The 21,563-nt window shown below is 39.2% G+C and overlaps 1 protein-coding gene across 1 annotated transcript in view; it reads left to right on the forward strand.

Annotated features, from left to right (window-relative positions):
- Positions 1-21,563, forward strand: part of LOC120441124 (neural-cadherin-like) — a 370,842-nt gene that overhangs the window by 202,269 nt on the left and 147,010 nt on the right. Inside the window, exons 19-23 of the mRNA XM_039614938.1 lie at positions 4,092-4,235; positions 14,596-14,716; positions 14,797-14,959; positions 15,974-16,642; positions 21,227-21,418. Coding sequence (XP_039470872.1) covers positions 4,092-4,235; positions 14,596-14,716; positions 14,797-14,959; positions 15,974-16,642; positions 21,227-21,418 — 1,289 coding nt within the window. The remainder of the gene's footprint in view (positions 1-4,091; positions 4,236-14,595; positions 14,717-14,796; positions 14,960-15,973; positions 16,643-21,226; positions 21,419-21,563) is intronic.

Genomic DNA, 21,563 nt, shown 5'->3' on the forward strand with positions numbered 1-21,563 from the left:
CATTGCGTGCAGCAGCAACCACAGCCTCCCAGACACTGTTCAGAGAGGTGTACTGTTTTCCTCCTTGTAAATCTCACATTTGATGATGGACCACAGGTTCTCAATGGGGTTCAGATCAGGTGAACAATGAGGCCATGTCATTAGTTTTCTTCTTTTATACCCTTTCTTGCCAGCCACGCTGTGGAGTACTTGGACGCGTGTGATGGAGCATTGTCCTGCATGAAAATCATGTTTTTCTTGAAGGATGCAGACTTCTTCCTGTACCACTGCTTGAAGAAGGTGTCTTCCAGAAACTGGCAGTAGGACTGGGAGTTGAGCTTGACTCCATCCTCAACCCGAAAAAGGCCCCACAAGCTCATCTTTGATGATACCAGCCCAAACCAGTACTCCACCTCCACCTTGCTGGCGCCTGAGTCGGACTGGAGCTCTCTGCCCTTTACCAATCCAGCCACGGGCCCATCCATCTGGCCCATCAAGACTCACTCTCATTTCATCAGTCCATAAAACCTTAGAAAAATCAGTCTTGAGATATTTCTTGGCCCAGTCTTGACGTTTCAGCTTGTGTGTCTTGTTCAGTGGTGGTCGTCTTTCAGCCTTTCTTACCTTGGCCATGTCTCTGAGTATTGCACACCTTGTGCTTTTGGGCACTCCAGTGATGTTGCAGCTCTGAAATATGGCCAAACTGGTGGCAAGTGGCATCTTGGCAGCTGCACGCTTGACTTTTCTCAGTTCATGGGCAGTTATTTTGCGCCTTGGTTTTTCCACACGCTTCTTGCGACCCTGTTGACTATTTTGAATGAAACGCTTGATTGTTCGATGATCACGCTTCAGAAGCTTTGCAATTTTAAGACTGCTGCATCCCTCTGCAAGATATCTCACTATTTTTGACTTTTCTGAGCCTGTCAAGTCCTTCTTTTGACCCATTTTGCCAAAGGAAAGGAAGTTGCCTAATAATTATGCACACCTGATATAGGGTGTTGATGTCATTAGACCACACCCCTTCTCATTACAGAGATGCACATCACCTAATATGCTTAATTGGTAGTAGGCTTTCGAGCCTATACAGCTTGGAGTAAGACAACATGCATGAAGAGGATGATGTGGACAAAATACTCATTTGCCTAATAATTCTGCACTCCCTGTAAAATAAAATAATGTTTTGTGTTTACACTCACTCTTTCATATAGATGCAAGTAAAACACAGCAAAAAATAAATAAAATCAAAGACTCAGCAGCACTAAGTCCTTTTGCTCTTAAATCTATTTTCACCTGTTTAGCAGGAGTGGGTCAGGTGGAGCTTTGCCCATTGCAGCAGCGGTCGTGTCAGTGGGGGGATCCGGAGGTTTCTCTGTGAATTTCACATTCTCGTGGCAGCGTGCTCGGTGCTTGCTCGGATTCGAAGTTTAAATTTTCACTGTAGAAAGAAGTTTTCTTCCCACGCAGACTGTACAGCAGACGCTAATGTTTTTGTCACTTTTTATGGACTAAAACTTAAAGTAATGTAAGTACGTCCACGCTTTAAATGCTGCATGGTCCTACTCTCTCCCGCACTCCATATTACCATTGTTGATCTACACACGTCTGTTGCTGCCACGGATGTCGCACGAGCTTACGTCATTGCTATAAACTGTTAAACTGGCCTCACAAACGAAATCACGATGGTTTAGTAACGCAGTAACGTAGCGTGCTTACGGGAAAGTAACAGTAATCTAATTACTTTTTTGCAATAGTAATCCCTTACATTACTCGTTACTTGAAAAAAGTAATTGGATTACGCGTTACTGTCCATCTCTGGGCGCCACTGCCAACAAGGCAGATTTTTATTTGGATAGACATATGCAAAATGATGGTTTAAACCAGGGGTGTCCCACTCCAGGCCTCGAGGGCCGGTGTCCTGCAGGTTTTAGATGTGTCCTTGATCCAACACAAAATTTTAAATGGCTAAATTACCTCCTCAACATGTCTTGAAGTTCTCCAGAGGCCTGAAACTAATCTTTTGATTCAGGTGTGTTGACCCAGGGTGAGATCTAAAACCTGCAGGACACCGGCCCTCGAGGCCTGGAGTTGGACACCCCTGGTTTAAATGAATCTTTATGCATAACAAATTGTCACATTAGTGATCATATTGGACATTATTTAACGGATAAAAGTTCATTCTCACAGAGAATATAGACTTGAGAAAAGTATTTGTAAATGGTGTGGGCTCATGTACAATCATATTTTGGGAAGGAAAAAGATCTCATAGTCAGGATCTGGAAAAGTGTGGAAGTGCCTCTAGCTAACTTGATCTCTGACCTCAGTAAACATTTTACTGATGATTTTATTGCCTTTATTATGAGTTTTAAGTGCAATTGAAGACAGCATGATTTTCATTTCATAATTTTAGATCTCATTTAGATTAAAAGCAGGGTATGTTTTAGGGAACAGGTAGCTTTGAGTTTCAGGTCCATGCTTTGCTTATCCTGTCCTTTGGTAGTTCAGTCCCTGGCTGTTCCAGTCTGCATGCCAAAGTATTCTTGGGTAAGACGCTGAACTCCAGTTTGCTCTCTGATGCAGCCATCAGAGTGTGCGTGTTAGATAGAAAGCACTTAGGTAGAGCATAGGTAAAAAAGAGCTTAAATGAATGGGTGAAAGAGGCAAGTTATATAAAGTTCTTTGAGTGCTCAAGTAGAATATGCATTTTTATACATTCAGTAGTCAAAAAAGTCAATTTATGACTGCTGATTTACAATCAGAATGTAAACACATGGGTCAAAAGACAAGAGCATTGACAAGCCTTAATGTGGACTCAGTGTAACTCATCTCGACTGCATATACTTGGGAAGGAATTACAGTGCTTCCTCTGGTCCTCAGAGAAATTCAGCCATAGTCACAAGTACAAAAAGCCGCTTTGAATGATTAGATTGGTGGATGCTCGGAATAAGCTTTATATAAGATAGAAAAAGGAGCTTATATTCCTTCCCCCTCTAAATTGTGGCTTTGGTGTAGTAGTACATCATCCATCCATCCAGCCGTCTTCTTTCACTTGTTCCATTCAGGGTCTCAGCTGGTCTGGAGTCTGTCCAGCTGTCATTGGCTAACAAGTGGGATGCTATGTTATGTTATGTTTCGTAAAAGATTTTCATCACTTTTATACCAGTGAAGACTTTTAGCATTTCAGGTAAGCAAGGTCAGCATATCGAGTAGCAACATCATCACAGCACACATAAATAGCTTTTTGTTGTTGCAAACTAGAGACAACAGACAGTCAATTAGTCAGAAAGGATCATTCTGATTAACACTGTTTTCACAGGCAGAAAGCTGCTACTCGCAACTCGTGTTGGGGTGGATTTGGGTTCATAGTTTTGACACATGCATGGCACTAAAGTGTGAAAACATGGATGAGTGGGCATCATTAACAGATGAGAGGGAGGATGAGGGGATGACTGCTACATCTGCTTTCCCACTTCCTGTATTCATCTTTCGCCTCTTCTTACCTTTTTCTCTCCGACAGACTCTGAACACTTGAAAAGCTCTGGCATCTGTGACTTGCTTTGTTATAGCTCCAAGGGCTGCATTAGCTTGCTATTTGTGCCACGAACTGTATACCAACTCTTCCACCCTGGTTTAAATATTTTATCTCATCTTGAAGCTGTATTGCAAATTATGCTCGTTTTGATACAGATATCAAAGGAAATATGGTGTGTTGGGTTGCTCAACTGCTGAGCGTTACACTAATCCCCCCAGGGTGCTTTATACTCTGCTTCAGCCTGTGGTTGGATGCTGTAAAGAAGCAGAACCAGCTGAATTTACCAGTAACACAGAGTGAAAATGTGGAGACAGATGGCAGATATAAAAGCACTGGAAAGACAACAATGGATAAAAAATATAAAATATATATATATATATATATATATATATATATATATATATATATATATATATATATATATATATATATATATATATATATATATATATGTAGTGAATGCATGAAGAAAAGTCTACGTCTTTATCTGCATCACTGCAAATGATAGTTTCCTTTTTAAAAAGTGATGGAATAAGAACAACCTCATCTTAATAATAGTGTCTCTGTCTTACTTTTTTTCCAGACACAGCATACGTACGCATTTTTATTAGCGACGTCAACGATAACAAGCCGGAGTTTGCACAGGCGTCCTATGAAGTCGATGTGGATGAGGACGCTGATGTGGGCTTTGCCATTCTCACAGTCAGCGCCAACGACGGGGATGAAGGTGGGTGTCACGGATAAAGGATTCTGTATATGTACGTGTGCATTTCGGAATTTGGGGATATGTAGGAGCGATGATGGCGATGGCACTGTATGTTCAATATTGAGCACATTTTCTCCAGCTCATTGCTGAAGTGTTTTGCTTTCCCTTCACCAAAGAAAAACTTTCACCCTTCACTGCTTTTGTCTAACCCCCTATTACTTTGAGGAAAGGTTTGCAGTGTAAAACATGTCATAAAAAACTGCAATATGAGAGGTTGAAACAGAAAACTGAACTCTTTTAATAAAACCTTTCAATGGTTTCTAAAAAAAAACAAAAAAACCATCTTTACTGTAGTCAAGGATTCTTATTCTTACTACAGCCTTTAAATTCCATGAAGTCTGCTATTAATGTTGTCTTAGATTTTTTTAAAGTCATCAGTGGCAAATTGGCTTTATTCTAAAATAAACACTGTTTTCAGCCCAAGTTTGAGAACGTGGTCCTGAGGTGATGTACCAGGTACTTTTAATTCCAGGCATCTTAAAGACTGGTTCATCCTTTCACTGAACTTCCCTAATTAAAAACACTAATTATGGAGCCATGTTAGGATTTAAGAGCTTTCCAAAGTCCCAAAATGAAAAGATTTATGTTTGTGGGGGAACACGCCAAGATACTCAGCTGTCATGGCCAGAGGCAAATGTCAGCTCATGACAGAAAAGACAAGACCATAATTGCACTCAGGAAGAACACACATCTCTAACAGCTAATATTTAATGCATGTTTCCTGAAGTGGTAGCGACAGCAAGGAACAGAATCTACAGATTGTAAATAAATTAAAATATTAAATGCTCACTATAAACAACCAAAGCTATTTACAGTGGTGGGTGACTGCAACCGAGCTGAATGAGAGTCTACGAGTCACGTTTGGACTTACTTGGGCAGAGAGAGGCGTGTGGGAAACAGTAGCTCTTTTTGGGCTATCAAAGCAGAGTGAATTAATGCCTTTGAGATAAGAAAACTGAACTGAAGTTTAAAAAATAAATAAAAAGAGCTGGTATGTAATACCGGAAAGATTCCCTCTATATTTATTTAACACTGTTTCACTTGACTTTTGAACATGAAAAGTTGAAAAACTGATGCATGTTCATCATCATAAGGTCAAAGGGGATCTAATTATGTTCATTTCTAGCTCCATATTTTTATTCCTGGATTCTTGGACTAGAATAGGTTTACATATCACAACCCATCAGTTCTGAAATAAACTGTAGTCATGGTAAAAAGTAGTAGTACACCAGCTTTCACTTCAGGTTTCATATAGGGGGGGAAAAATGATCTAGTCTTACCAGGTCTGTCTCTCTCCATGTGTTTGCTCCATGTGTTGTCCAATTATTTGGAATTTCTCTGTATTATTGTAGGGTCCTTACCATACAGTGTAAAGTGCTTTGAGGCACTTTGGTGCTATATAAATAAAACTGAATTAAATTAATAAAAACTAAGCCAAAATGCAGAAGCAGTGTGTGAAAAACTGAGTACACCTCTTGATATAACCGCTTGTTAGAAACACTTTTAGTAGCAGTAACTTAGAAGTAATCATTTTCTGTGTCACCACAGCATTTCAGTCAGGTTGATGTCTGGACTGGGCCTTTGCAGCACCTTGATTCACTTCTTTTTCAGCCATCCAGTTTGGATTTGCTGGTTTTTGGGATTATTGGCCCATGGCATGAGCCAACTCGTGCCAAGCTTCAGCTGTCGGTCAGGTGGCCTAACATTTGACTCTAGAATACTTTGGTATACAGATGAGTTCATGCTCAACTCAATGACTGCAAGGTGCCCAGGTCTCTGGCTGCAACACAAACCCAAATCATCACCCCTCGACCTCTGTTCTTGATGTTCTTGTTGGTATGAGATGTTTATGCCGATATGCTGTGACTGCAAACATGGGACTGTGCATTATGTGTACTTTGGCATGCAGACCAGAACGGGCAACGATCGAATCCAACAACCTTCCCTTTAGTAGATTACTTGCTCTGCTTCCCAAACTACAGCTGCCCCAACAGGATAGGGTTGTGCTGTTCCTCTGAAGTTGTATTTATCTAATTTTCAGACCTTCTAATAAGTAGATTATTTTTATTATGTCCTGAAGAACAGACAGAACTGTATATAATAGGTCCTCATTAGAGTAATAAATGCAGTTTTTGCAACCAACGTGAATTTCAGCCAACACAGGTCAATTGTATTGATTCCGAGTCGTATTTATTTCCATATGATGAGATCAACATTGACTTTTCTTTTGTGTCCATATGTAGGGTTTCAGTTCTTTACACATTATTTGATTCAGTTTTTACTAATATATTAATAAGTGACTAAACTTAGTAAATACATTGGAAACATGGATATAACATAACCAACAAGACAATAAAAGCAAGCTGGCTGACTTGCTACAGTGTGACCAGTTAAACCAAGAAGAGCATAGTACTTTTTAAAAATACCTCTCATGTAACTTGCATAAAGCCCTATTTTGTAACTGTGTGTATTCAGTTTTGATATCTCTTTTCTGTAATAAAACTTTAAAATCGGATTTACAAATATGCCCCTGTTCATGTTACTTTTAAACAAAAAAAAGTTATTTTGAACTTTTAGAAAGGCAGAAAAATATCATCCATCTGAGAAAAAGAAATAGAAACACTGATGCTAGAAGCTCTTTATAGCTTGTAGCAACTATATAATAAATTTAACTTTCTTCCTTTTTAAGATCTATTGAATGACAAAGCAGATTCAAAAAATTAAAAAGGAAACCTTCAAGAAATAATATAGCAAGAGGCGTTTATGAATATAATATATAAACTTACCTGAATGTGCGTCTGGTTTCATTTGGCTTGGAATTTGCATAGATTTTTTTTTCTAGTGTTATTTATCAAAGAGCTTTACACTTACAAGCCACACCCACAAATTGACTCACATTTCCTGCAGTTTTATTTGTGTTAGTCTGATCACTGCTCATTTGTCAGCAAGCATCCAGCAATCTGCCACTGTTGACTCAAACAGGAAACACAACTGCTGCAACTGAACTTGAGTGCAGTGATTTTTTTTTTTCACCGCAATCCAGATGTTGAAGTCAGTCTTCTGCCTTAACTGTTCTTTATAATTGCACCTGTAATACAAATTGAATTCATAAAATGTTTCTGCCTACACTAACAGGCCCCAATTTTCACTTCTAGGCTTTTTTTAAAAAAATTGTGCACATCTGGAACATATTACGTGCCAGTTAGGGATCGCCCGGGAATCGGAAGCAGTGCCTGTGTTACAGACAAGAGAGGGAAATTAACCGTCAGGGCTGCATTAAAAAGGGGGGCTGACTCTTTGGGCTTCAATCATGATTCAGACCACTTCAGTTTCACTCAGCATAGAAATGGTGTTCATGTATTTACCAGTGGTAGTGTTTTTGCCGATAAAAGGTCCAGTGAATTAAACCTGTAAGCAAGTCGCTGACAATCCTTTTTAAAAACCAAGGCTATTCACTATTTAGATGTATTTATCATTAAATCGTTTTTTTCTTTTCCAAAACGGTAAAAATAAGCCTTAGAGAAATAATTTTAAATTTCTGCTCATCAGTACTTGCCTTAATGCCCGCGCGCGCGCGCACACACACACACACACACACACACACACACACACACACACACACACACACACACACACACACACACACACACACACACACACACACACACACACAGAGCAACAGACTGCTGGAGTTCAGAATAAAGTCATCACCAACAGGGAGCTGTAATGTGTGTGCATGCTTGATTTTTCCTTTTTCCTTGCGAGGAGTGCAGAATGTTAAGTTAATGAAGGAGGAAAAGAAGGAGATTGGTGAAGTGATTTCTACACTGCTGCCAGTAATGAGGACAGAACGATGCCTGTTCATATCACACAGCTAATATATAGTAGTTAGCCACAGTCATTAATAGTCCATGTAAAATAATTGCTGAAACCACTAGAGACAAGTGCAGTTTGAAGATGTAAAATGTTTGCATAGTTTCAAATGGCAATTTTGAACCTCTAGCACAGACTCTAGTTAATGACTCCTTTGATTGTCTCACATCTTTAAGAATGTTTCATTTCACTAAATAGCAAATCAAAAAGAAATAATAACTAAAAATGTTCTTAGTGACACAAGCCCATTGGCAGTAGTACCCCCTTTTCTCACTCCACTGCAAGAACTTGACACATCATAGTCCCTAAACTGTTTTTAAGGCCTCTTTTAGTAATTGCAGTTTTTTAGGTACTTTCCCAGACTAGGAGGAAGTAATATAATGTACGATGGCTGGTCAAATACATGACTGCAGCAGCAGCAACATCCATTAAATAAAGTGTTAAACTTTACTGAAACACTGGCCATGTTAACAAGAGCACTTAGCATTCTTTGGGAGATGAAGAGGAGGAAACAGGATTACAAGGAAATAAAGGTGAATGACAAAAGGTGGTGTTTCATTACCAGCTGCAGAGTTTCTGTTTGCAGTGCAAAAGCAAAGACAATCAAAAGGTGTAGTTTAAGGAGAACATCCCCAGCAGGTACCTACCCCCAACACTAGTTTCACTAAAGTTGATGGTTTTCTCTCTCCATGAAAGCTGAGTGCTGTTTACCTGGTGACTTGTGTCGAAGTGTCGCTGAATGGTGAATACAGCATAACTGAATATTTACTTTGATACTATTTTGTCTACATTACAATGACTTTAAAAATGTGTTAGATCAAATATTGATTTAAAAAAATCTCAAAACAAATCACAAAATGGAAATTTATTATTATTATTGTATTTGTCTAGCATAAGATTACATAACAATAAAAAAAAATAGAAGTAGTTATGGTAGTCTATGGTATTTGACAGTGAAAAACTGTAAAAAGGCATTCATTTGAACTGCCAATAGGTCAAAAGTCAAAGTCAGCTTTATTGTCAAAGACCATATGTACAGTCATACACAAGAATTTGAAATTGCAATGCTCCCATGGCCCTCAGTGTACACTAAAACCATACAAAGATAAAAAGATAAAAATAAAATAGGAGTCTTATGTACAACACAATGAGAAGCGACTACGTTAAAGAGTTGAACATGATCATTTCTACATGATCTTGTTTGCTTTTACTTCCTTAATTAAAAAATTAAGTGAATGAATTATAATAAGATGATAAAATTTTGAGTAATTTAATGTTTAAGTAACCGTGAACACTTTGCTTTCAATTGTAGGGTTACTTATACCATAAATGGTTAAGTTTAAACAGGACTGCTTAACATAACTTGCAGTATTATATATGCAACTAAAATGATTTTAACAAACATATGTACTGCATCTTTAGTCTGCTGTGGAAAATTGTATGAAAATGAAATAATGTTTTTAACAGCGACATTATTTTTGTTGAATTCTGAATACGTCGGCGCTCCAATTTTAAGTCTAAAATCTTTTTGTTCTTATTTCCAAAATTCTTTCTCTACCTCATCTAATCTATGCATTTTAATAAAATCTATTAGAAGCTGATCAACAAACGTTCCCCTAAATGCAATTATGGATAAAGCCAAGGTCTGCATCTCAATCGCTGTTGCATCTACCACCCTAATGTTAATATGAAAGAGAAAGGAGAACCCTCTGAAGACGAGATGGGATTCACAGCTTATTAATGAGATGAAAGTCAAGGAAGAGGAGAGGAGAATGCTCTAATCCAGATCGTTTTGTACCGTCTGTCTGTTTTCATTTTAAATGAGACATTAGGGGATATACGCAATTGCATCCTTTCGGTTCACTCGCATTCTCTGATTTTTTTAGTTTGTCTGAATCTCTTAAGTATTTAGAAAACCGCTGAGACCTAAAGGGGAAAAAAACACAGCAGAGGGAGTGATACAGCGGTTAAAACAAACAAACAAATGGAGAGAAAATTAATGTTTTTCCCAGCTGTGCCAATTTTAAAACTCTCATCTCCCTAGGTGCTGTATTTCACCAAAGCTGTAATATACAGACAACAAAGCACAAATCGAGGAGAGACAGACGCACAAATCTGTGACTGCAGAGGAAGTTTTCTGGACTTATCTTAACCTTAACTGCTTATTCCCTGATCCAAGCCTAAACCTTAAAACACTTATTAACCTTGATGTAATAATTTAAATTAGATGGATTTGTTTTTGTCCCCTATTAGGAAGAAACATTCATAATTTAACCTAGTGAAAGGATTTACGCCCCCATGAGATGAGAAATACTTGTAGCACACAAAAAAAACACAAAGACGACCGTCAGGCCATTTTACCTGATTTGAATCCAATAGAACACCATTGGGGCAATTTGGAGAATTCCCTTATGAGGAAAGTAAAAGAGCATCAGAAAGAAAAAGATGCCTCTAAGGAACAGCAAAACATCTCTCCATAAATCTGTGAAACACCTGAAAACACGAGTAAAACGTGCACAAAGAGAACTGAGACATTTCACTGAAAATAAAGATATGAAGCAATTTATCTTGTATCTTATGTTCAACGCAAAATGGGAAACATCATGTAGATCATATTGTGCAAGACTATGTGTAGTATCCACGTAAGATTATCAGTGACATGGTAAACAACCAAAGAAAGTCAAAAACACTTAGTGGCCACTGGTGAAATAACCCCTTGTACACTTTTCTTAACTTAAAAGCAAACAGTGAGAGAGAAGGGTATGGCTGACAGACATATGACAAGATGCTCATTACATTAGAGGGTTACCAAGGCAACCCAAGCCTGAGCCATCTGCTAACAACAAGCCATCAGCTATAAAGTGATGTGCGATGGGCAAAATGCTACCTGTATAGACATCCCTTTGGTTAACTAGGCCCTCCTGTGTTACATAGCTTTATATGTGGAATACTCGCTGGTTTCCTGAATTTTGAGATGTTTTTAAGTACGTTTCTATGATTATCAGTTTAACAGTGTAAAGCTTTTTGCAGACTGTCAGGACAGACACTGTGTTTGTGTGTGTTTTTTGTTTGTTTGTTTTTTGTATGGTGCAGATACTGTTAATGTCATAGAGACCTAAATCTGTTTACTGGGTTACATCATGGGAATGTTTCTTCCCCATGAGGGGGAACTCTTTAAAAACCCTCATGTGATACTGACAGTGTGTTATGAATTATCATCATGCCCTTGTCTTGCTGGTTTCTGAAGACTAGAAATGAATCCTGTCACACAATATTCTGGGACACACACACACGCAGCCATCCACTATTTTGTATTCATGAAATGCAACCTAGTAATGCTACAACCTCTGTGCATTACTATCTGGACTTAGCAGTCAGCAGGTTCTCGTGGCCAGGTTTAGGCCAAAATCTGGACCCCAACACAACAAATGTATCTTGGTGTAATCCAGTGGTTCGCAAACTTTTTACATTGTTCCCCACATGGCAGGAAGAAATATTTTCACGCCCCATCTAAACAAACCAATGACAGAAAAGCCTAGCTGCAACTTTATTTAGATAATAAACTCATTCACATGAATCCTTCAGTACTTTTTTGTTTTAAACAAACAACTTTCCTTTCAGACAACTATTTGTAACTTTTGTTGCTAAACTGCTTCATTAGACTACACCACTTCTTTTAAAAAGCAACACAATATAATAGAATGTGAACATTGCCAAACATGGAAAAAAAAAAAAAAATAAAGTTCAGTCTTAGTCTTATTTTTTTTTTAAAAGGAAGAAAGAAATCCAGGAACTTGTGAACAGAGATTAAAAATATATAATTTAGTGAGGGTTTAATACTGCAGTGAGCCTGTTTCTGGCTGCAGAGCTGTGGCGGGGCGTGGTCTGCGGCGCGGAAGCGGGGGAGGTGGACGCACCTGAGCAGCGTCCCCAATCACGGCTCCGAAGTAGGTATCCCCGACAAAATTTGCTTCCCTTGCACCCGGAGCATTCGCTGGGCAGGGAGAGCGGATCCAGCGGACTCCGCCTCCATTACGACCAACCAGACGTGGAGTAATAAACCGTTTTGGTGAAAACGTGAAAAATAAGTGTTGTTACATTACTGTTCAGTTTGTGGGTTACAACAGAAAATGATACATTGATTGTTCTCACGTATTATCGGACAGGATTAGGACATTTTGACTGATAAATATTTGTATTTGTATTCTTCTGCAATTTTCGTCCCACCTGTCAAGACTCTGGTCAAACACTTTGAGAACCACTGGTGTAATCTGACCAAACAATGTGCTCCTACTATTCATCAGGCTTCTTTTCATTCTCTTTGGCAATATTTAGTATTGAAGTATTATATCAAAGCACTAGCAAGGGTTTATTTCTCGGACTATTAAGATATTACGCAGTGTCATTTAAACTCTGCAAGCTGCCAGAAACATTCGTGTTAGGTCAATGTTTGATTCTAAATTGACAGTGAATGTGAGATAAAGTTTATAGATTAGAGCGTGATTGAATGTGGGTTGTACTCTGAATTGTACAAGCCATGTTTGTGGTCAATACGAACTCTTATTTGCACTCGTTACCCTGGTAAGTCTGAAGTTACTGTTTTATGTCTTGTGTTTTTTAAATGACTGAACAAGTAGCAGACTGCCCACAGCGTTATTTATTTGGAGGAAATCACTTTTGATTAGTGGTACTAAAGCTCTTTCTGAACCTCGTGATTGCTGCTGCAAATATTTTGCTCAGATTTCTTTTGTACCCAGTAAAGTCCAAGAATAGATTGTTCATATCCTGTGGCAGTTCTTTCCAGTGTGGAAACATAATGTACATCCATAGGGTTAAAACTGAGAAAATTCTGAAGTTCAGAGGTAATTTTTACAATGCAGATTTGTAGGGTTTCTGTCTATACAGGTTTTCTAATTATTGTCTCAGAGGTCATGTGTGTACGACCTGTAAGCACAGTTATAACTCTGTTTAAAAGAGATGTAAAAAAGTACTTTACATATTGATAAATGGCATTTTATGCGATCTTGAACTGGGTGCACTCACTTTTGTTGTATTTAACTACCTTTATATGAATTCCCACATGCGTCTGCGTTAATATAAACACCACTGTCTGAATTCTGTTTACATTCCTCTGACAATAAGTTTACTTTGGCTTCAGTAAGTCTGCTAACTGTGAAAGGCGTTAGATGACTTGCATAGGTTTTATTCTTGGCTGCACAATAGCTGTTCTTTAGGACACAACTTTTCAGAAACCATCGGTATCATGGAAATCATTCATCTTCAGCTGAAAAGAGAGGTTAGTGTTATTTCCTTGAGAGTTATGATATTAAAAATATCCACAATTTGGCATTTATACAAAACCACTAAACATCTTTCAGTGCAATGTTACTTGACTCAGCACCCAAGGCCTAACACTTACTTTGAATGCCTTTTGTTCCCTTTTGTGCAGTTTGTTCCCATCCACGCTCACAAGCAATACACACACACACTACACACACACACACTACCAAAGACTGCACCCGACATAGAAAGTTAACAGATAACATTAACAACAACAATTAGGAGATGGATTGTATTTATTGGTATTTTTTGCAGTTTTCTGGCTTTGGAACAATGTTAACGCCCTTAAAAGCAATTTAAATCCCACTGTTGTCAGATTTAATAGCTTAAAAGGCTGGATTGCTATAATCTTCTGATTGATAATTGATGTTTTGTGATCAAATATTTGGGATCCATTAAAACCAGGAATAATTGGTAGTACATTTGCATGCTACACTTTTTAATTCTTTTTAGTGATCAAGTGTATTTTTTAAATATCCCATAAAGAAGAACAAATATTTGATTTAAATTCTTCAGTATGAAGAATAAACAGTATGAATAAATGTCTCTTTTTAAAAATGGGTGAATTTCTTTGTAGTTTGGAAGGATTGGTAGAAATAATTGGCACATATCTGTTTGTATTGTTGGTAAAGGTCATAATTTATTTTGTAATCAAATTGATAGAATCAGTTGTAACCGTAAAGCCTTTTTCTTTTCTGTGAATGGCTCTAAAATATCTGACTTTTACTTTTTAAGAGATTTCTTGTCACATGGATGAAATTCTTACATGTTAGGCAATGGCAATCACCTCTGTAAGCACGGACACTGGCTCCTTTTCAGATCTAAGACTTAGTATCTGAATTCTGTTCTGTCAGCTAAAGCAGGCTGCTGTCTGTCCCTGTTAACTGAGACGGATCTTGGGTGTAGCAGAAACCAGCAGTACCGAGTGAAATGGGTACTTCTAGTCCGTGGGGGATCAAGCTTTCACCACAGCTCTTTCTTTTTGCAAATACAAAAGCTAAACTCCATAACTTTTCCTCTCCACAGCTCCAAAAAGATTTACTTACTATACTTTGGTTCATTTCTACTGTCACTGTTAATTTACCTTCATCCTTATACTGGTTTGCAGGTGGAAACGCTAAGCTGCGGTACCAGATCACATCAGGAAACACAGGGGGAGTGTTTGATGTGGAACCAGAGGTGGGCACTATCTTTATTGCCCAGCCTCTGGACTACGAACAGAACAAAAGGTAGGAACACACTCAGAGAAGAATCCTCCAAGCTTGCTGAACGATTGTCCATCCCTGACAAAGTTGAAACTTGTGTTCAGGTACAAGCTTCATCTTCTGGCTTCAGATGGGAAGTGGGAAGATTACACGACTGTGGCAGTAAACGTGGTCAACAAGAATGACGAGGCTCCGGTGTTTACTGTTAACGAGTACTACGGCAGCGTAACAGAGGAGCTGGATGGTTCTCCGGTGTTTGTGTTGCAGGTAAAGTCCAAGCTTACTCACTCAGATGAAGTGTGTGACTTTTTTGTTGTTTTTTGCAGTCCTCTGTTTACTTACAGTATTGTTTCTTTATCTACATATGACTGTTAAGAGAAAGAAGAAACTATATTCTACATAAACATGTTCACTGATGCATTGCTGCTGAGTTTTGTCAGTTTATTTATTTGCCACTTAGAGCTCCAAACACAAACATAAATAGCACTACAGTCCGACAGAGAAGACGGTATTTGAGTTTGAGGTGAACTCTCCCTTAAACCTCTCTAGCTTCTCAAAAAAAAGTAGAGGCTATGCAGCAAATTATGCCACAAAGGTTGTTTAAACAATGCTGAGTTGGTACTAAGGGACCCAGGAGAATATTCCCAGAAGAAAAACAGAATTTTATTTTCTACCGCTCTCTGGTCCTCGGAGGAGTAAGATGTCTAAATAGAAAATCTTAGGTAGACCACAAGAGTAACACAGGTAAATCCAATGTCATTTCCCTTTTACAAACCCACATAAAACTCAACTGTTTCTTTTGTTTAATTGCATATTTGTTGATTATGTTGAAGTAGGTATTTGAGTTTTGTTGACTCTGTGAGTTATTAAATTGTACATGTGTACACATCAAGTTTGGGTTTCACAAATGTCTCTAATATTTGACGCAGTTGGTAAGAGTGAATTTAATACTCCTCTGTAGAAGCACACATACATTTTTGCTCTCAGTCATTCTGCAATTACTGTGTTAAGTTAAAGCAACTTTGGCCTGACCTGATATTACTGCTGCTAATGTGTTGAAGATGAGCAAAAGGCGCAGACAGAAGAGGGGGAGGAAAGGTGAGGCTTGGGGTTAAAAAGATGGCCCTTTGCCAGATTTAAATACCCGAGAGTACAAAACTGCACAGGGCACTTATGGAGTGCTGTCAGTCATGATATCACAACCAAGTCAGCAACAGTGTAAAAGCTCTGTGATTGTAAGATTATTGCCTCGCCTGATTCACTGTGCCTTTCACGTTGTAGGTAACAGCAACTGACCCAGATAAGGACGCTGACCAGGAGGCCCTGCGTTACTCTCTCCACGGCCAAGGTGCAGACAGTGAATTCATAATCGATGAGGTCACAGGGAAGATCTATGCCCAGCGGACGCTTGACCGCGAGGAGCGCGCTGTCTGGCGTTTCGTTGTCCTGGCCACAGATGAGGGCGGCGAAGGTCTGACGGGTTTCACAGATGTCATCATCAATGTATGGGACATAAATGACAACGCGCCCATCTTCACTTGCGCTCCCAGCTGTCACGGAGAAGTAGCAGAGAACTCAGCAGCAGGGACATCGGTGATGGAAATGACGGCGACCGACCTGGATGACTCAGCTGTGGGGCAGAACGCTGTGCTCTCTTACAGGATTGTGGGTAGTTTAGATGCCACTAATGTGGAGTTGGGCGGAGTCCCCACCTTCTCAGAAATGTTTACCATCAATCCCACCACAGGCACCATCACTGTAGGCATCGGCGGGCTAGACCGGGAACAAGTTGAGTCCTACCTCCTGGTGGTGGAAGCCAGGGATGGGGGAGGGATGGCAGGAACGGGAACTGCAACTATTCTGATCAAAGATGTGAATGACCACGCTCCAAGATTCACTGATCACTCCTGCCTGGCAAGGATTTCTGAGAACGCAGAGCCCAATGCAGAGGTGGGTGGCTGAAGTTGCTATAGCAAAAACAATACTCCTTAACAATACTCACTATTCTTTTTCTTGTTGGTGGAGTTGTTGCAAAGCAGCATTCCCAGTATATGCTATCAGTTATTTTTCTTCACTTGGCCAGCTCACACTGTTTGTCATAGATAGACCATTCATACCTCAAAACAGCCGTCTTGATTGTGTTCTGTGCTTCTACTCAGAATAGAGAGCCGGCTATCTCTAACTTCTTTCGTAGTGGCTTAGTGTCAGAGTTACCACTCACTCACCACTCTCTTGTATGTTGAAGGACCTGAGTTTAAGTGCAGCATGAGGCATTTTTTATAATGACTTTTTTTTTGTCTTTATTGTGTTTTACACACTAACACGTTTTTCAGAACTAATTTTTTCTCTCCTTTTAATTTCAGACAGAAAACTGTAAACATTTTCCCGTGCAGAAAATTATTGTATCTTTAATACAGCAAGATAAACGTCCCTGAGCAGTGAGGGTGACTACACTTTTAATGCAAAAACATGTATGACAAAAATGATTACAGCCACTCAGCTTATGAGTGTGTTTCAGAGCCAACCCCCTTCAACTTTGTTTGGCAGGTTCTATACTTTCATACTTTTTGCCACACCAGAGGAAAGCTGCACATCGAGTCCAACAGCAGCAACAATCCCAACAATTCCCTACTCTGGTACAATTCCTCTATCTAACATTTAGCTTCATGTCACTATGCAACATAATCATCCCAGATCTTTTAGTGTCACCTCTTTTAGGTTGATGCCTTTGGTGACAATAAAACCAAAGACATCAACAAGCGCAGAACTACAACATTGTGGTAATTTGTTTCTTGGTGTGTTTGAAAAACAAAAATAAATAACAAGAAAACATGCAATGTGGTGTCACTGTGCCCAAATATAATTATTTTTTGGAATCAAACTTGCTGAATGGCTCGTGCATTATGAAAATGATTGGATTCTGGGTTCTTCACAAATCTTGAAATTAAATTCACATTAAAACTTAACATCTAATATTCATCTGACAACCCTGCAGGTTTCATTCATGTTTCTTACAGAAGATTATTTGACGGGCCATGACTCAGATTAAACTTTTAATCAGACCTCAAAATTCAGAGGTTCAGAGGTTTGTTCTTTGTTTTCCTAAGTGGGACTAGATTGCCGTAAGAGGTTGTCTTAGAAGGGCAAGAAACTTTTGATCACCAGTTTTACATGAGAGATAGATGCTCAGAGGAGGGAACTGCTATTCCATTGTTAAATGGGCCTTTATATCAACGTTTTCAGTACAATTCAATTTTATACTGCACTGCATCATGGGAAGTCCTCCGTGGAGATGGGGCAGGGATATTGATAAGCCTATTCATTACAAATTAACACAGTTAGGAGTTATTTTGCTAGCTTTCCTTTCTTTGACTGCAGCAGTTGCTTTTAGATCGTATCATATTTGAAATGATGGATAATTTGCTCCTGTCAGAAATATGCAGTGTCAGTCATGTCCAGTGTTGGGTAAGTTACTTTAAATTAGTAACTTAGTTACATTACATTTCACACATCAGGGCAACTAACACTTCTCCACACACATCACCATTCTTTAGGTCAGTTTTGTAGCATCAGTCACACAATAATTTCTTGAGTGGGTGTACTAAGTGCATATACTTATGTGTTTTTAAACAGAAAAATAAACTCAACCTCTCATAACATCACTCAAAGTCAAATATCTTCATAGACCCAAAAGTAAGCGTATTATTTCCCTAGTCAAAAGTCAAACCGTTACTCACACAGTAATTTTAATCTCACAGCCTTTGTGTTTTGAAACTAAAAAGAGGAAGGAACAGCGCCCAATTTAAACTGCGCATGTTGTCACTCAACAACACACACAGAAAATGTAACTGTATATATTATCTCAAACTGAAACAAAACCCATCTAAAAATCCTAAAACATCTTACTTCGACACCCCAAAACACACATCGCTTACAGACATCTTTATTAATTAAATTATCTCAAATTCAATGTCACTAGTTACTTCTCTAAAAAAGTAACTCAGTTACTTCAAGTTACTCGTTACTTTCAAAGTAACTAGTTACTAGGGAAAGTAACTTTGGTTTTACTCAGAATTCTCTTGTTAATGTGTTGCTTCTGTAACTGGATACCCAGCAAGATTGCCAGTCTTCTATCTTGCTTACATGCCACAAGTGCACTGTGCCACCTACCAATAGAAAGGAAAAAATAATGTGCACATTTCCATGAGAGAAATCACGCCTGGACCGTCGTTGACCGCCGCCATGATTCTAGCCTGCTTTTTACATCCAACACAAAAACTGCAGTCGTGGTGCTTTTGATTGTACTGTTAAAATCTCCCAATTCTTTTAATCTTTGGGCTGAAGGAAGGACAATACTCGGTGTATAAATGCTCAATCAACAATACTTTATTTCCATACAATTCAACACTTAAGAGCATAAGAACCATCATGATGGGGAGACCTGCCTGCAGAGGGTCACAGCAAGTCTCAAAATGGTGACGGGTTACTCAGCTTCTTATAGCCTCTAGTGGCCCCCACCTAGTCGTAAAAGCCTAAACATTCACATTCTTTCTCTCACACGGCGCCTAAGTTATGACCTCGGCTCCCTGTCTTTCTGCTCTCTGTAAAGGTGGGGGTATGGAATGGGGTCTGTCTCTTCTGCTATCAGAACAACAAGGCCTTCTGCACCCAACATTCTCTTCATGATTCAGCAGTATGCAATGTCAAGAAACCATGTAACACGTTCAACAGTGTCGAGTAGTACAGGTCAATCCAAAAGATCTAATGGTTTTCACACTCTTTTAAGTCAGAAGTATAATGCAAACTAAAACTACATACTGATCACACACTCTATATTAAGGGTATAATATGATCTACAGCAGTATCATAATTCAACTACTTTGATTACATATATAAGGTAACATATGATAACCGAATAATCTCACAGTACTCAGAACTTGGAAATTCTGCCTTCTGAATAGGAAGATGTAGGTAACACCAGACTGCAGATGAGCTGCATACAGAGCTGGACTGGGAAAAAAAATCGTCCCCGGCATTTTGACTAGAGAGACCGCCCACCATTATAGGAAAAATCATAAAGCCTTTGAATGAAAATAAACACTGTTGTGACAGTGATGTACACTGTTCTGATGGTATATATGTATCAATCTATCAATTGTTTGTTGTAAGACTCAGATAATTATTTTTTTTTTTAAAGCGAGACATTTTAAATGAGAATAATAAAGAAAAGTATTTCCTTGTCCCCCCCCTTTCCCTGTTAATGCCCTACCTGCCCCCCTGGCAACACTTTGCTAGACCCGCCCCTGCACAGTTACCAGCTGTCAGCTACATAGAAAAGGATCCTGGTGTTATTTGTCTCTCAGAAACAGTTCATAACTTCCCTTCAACTCATTCATGTGACCTAAAAGGTAAACCTGTTTCTCCATCACCTGTTCAGCTCTGATGATTCAGTAAGGACATCTCCTGGTTTCATCTTCATGTTTCCCTCTCACCAGATAACCAAACCGATATCATGACCAGCAGCTTTACAGCTGTGGCTCCAGCAAACATCAGCTGATACTAGAAATTAATATTAAATAAATTCTAACAACAGCTGATCAAGCTTAAACTTGCTGCTGTTGTTTAACGCGACATCCGCTGGTTTCCTCTTTCTGGCGCAAAGTGGGCGATAAACAAACAAGAGAGAAAAGCCGATCAGCTGATCATTGATCAGTTTCGTGATTGAAGTAGAAACGGGAGAGAATGAGAGAAGAAGAGGCAGCTGTGCAGCTTCAGCTTTGTGTCTTTTTCATTGTAGCTGAAGTCCGGGACAAACTGTGTTCCTTTTCACCTCAGTACGAAACGCGTAATATTTGCTCTGAATACCAGACGATTCTGTTTTTTACGGGACGGTTGGCAACTCTAATAATGAACCGTATGAACAAAATAAAGTTCAACATCAGTAACATAGCACCCACCCAGCTGTATAGAAACTCCGTCATGCTAGCTAGCACGCAGTACGAAAATGTCAGCATACCGAAAATAAACTCCACCTAAACTTGGTTTATATCTGACTCAGACAGACTGCAGGTCATAACTTCTTACCTGAAGTTCAGTTCACCTGACACGCGGACGGCGGCCGCCGGGTCTCTCCTCTTGCCTCCCTTTTCCTTCATCCACCTGCTGGCCTCCACTACTTGCTAATGTTATTGAATCTGTGGAAGCTCCGCGATATCCACCCACACGGCAAGTAACGAGTAACGAGCCTATCTAAATCCCAGTAACGAGTAACGCGTTCCTGGTTTTGGCATAATAACTAGTTACCGTGCTCGTTACCACAATAATAACGTAGTTACTGTAACGCGTTACTTAATAACGCGTTAGTCCCAACACTGGTCATGTCCATGTTTATCTTAACTACATTCAGAAAACCTGGGTTATCTTTATTGTTCGGGGCTTTAGAGCGTTGCTTTTTTTTGTTTGTTTTGAGTGTCAAAAATGTAAATAGCCAGTTCCCTTAACATAATGTAGTTGCTTGTTGTGACTTGTTCTAAGGTCTTGGATCTTGCAGCAGAGGACAGGGACATTGGTGAAAACGCCCAGCTGACCTTTAGTGTTGTGTCTGGAGACCAAGAGCAGAAGTTCTATATGGTCAGTCACAAGCAGGAGCAGCGCGGCACCTTGCGGCTTAAGAAACGTCTGGACTACGAACGGCACAGCGAGCAGAGGTTCAACCTCACACTGAAGGTATGTGGACGGCATTTCAATTACAAAAGCTTTCACTATTGAAAATGACTTTGATTCAGATTTCTCTCTAATTCATTCAATTCCTTTTCATAATAGTCACGTGAACCTTCAGCTGACAGTATGAAACGTGAATGGAATATGGAAA

Source organism: Oreochromis aureus, linkage group 1, assembly GCF_013358895.1.
Source record: "Oreochromis aureus strain Israel breed Guangdong linkage group 1, ZZ_aureus, whole genome shotgun sequence".
NCBI lineage: Eukaryota > Metazoa > Chordata > Actinopteri > Cichliformes > Cichlidae > Oreochromis > Oreochromis aureus.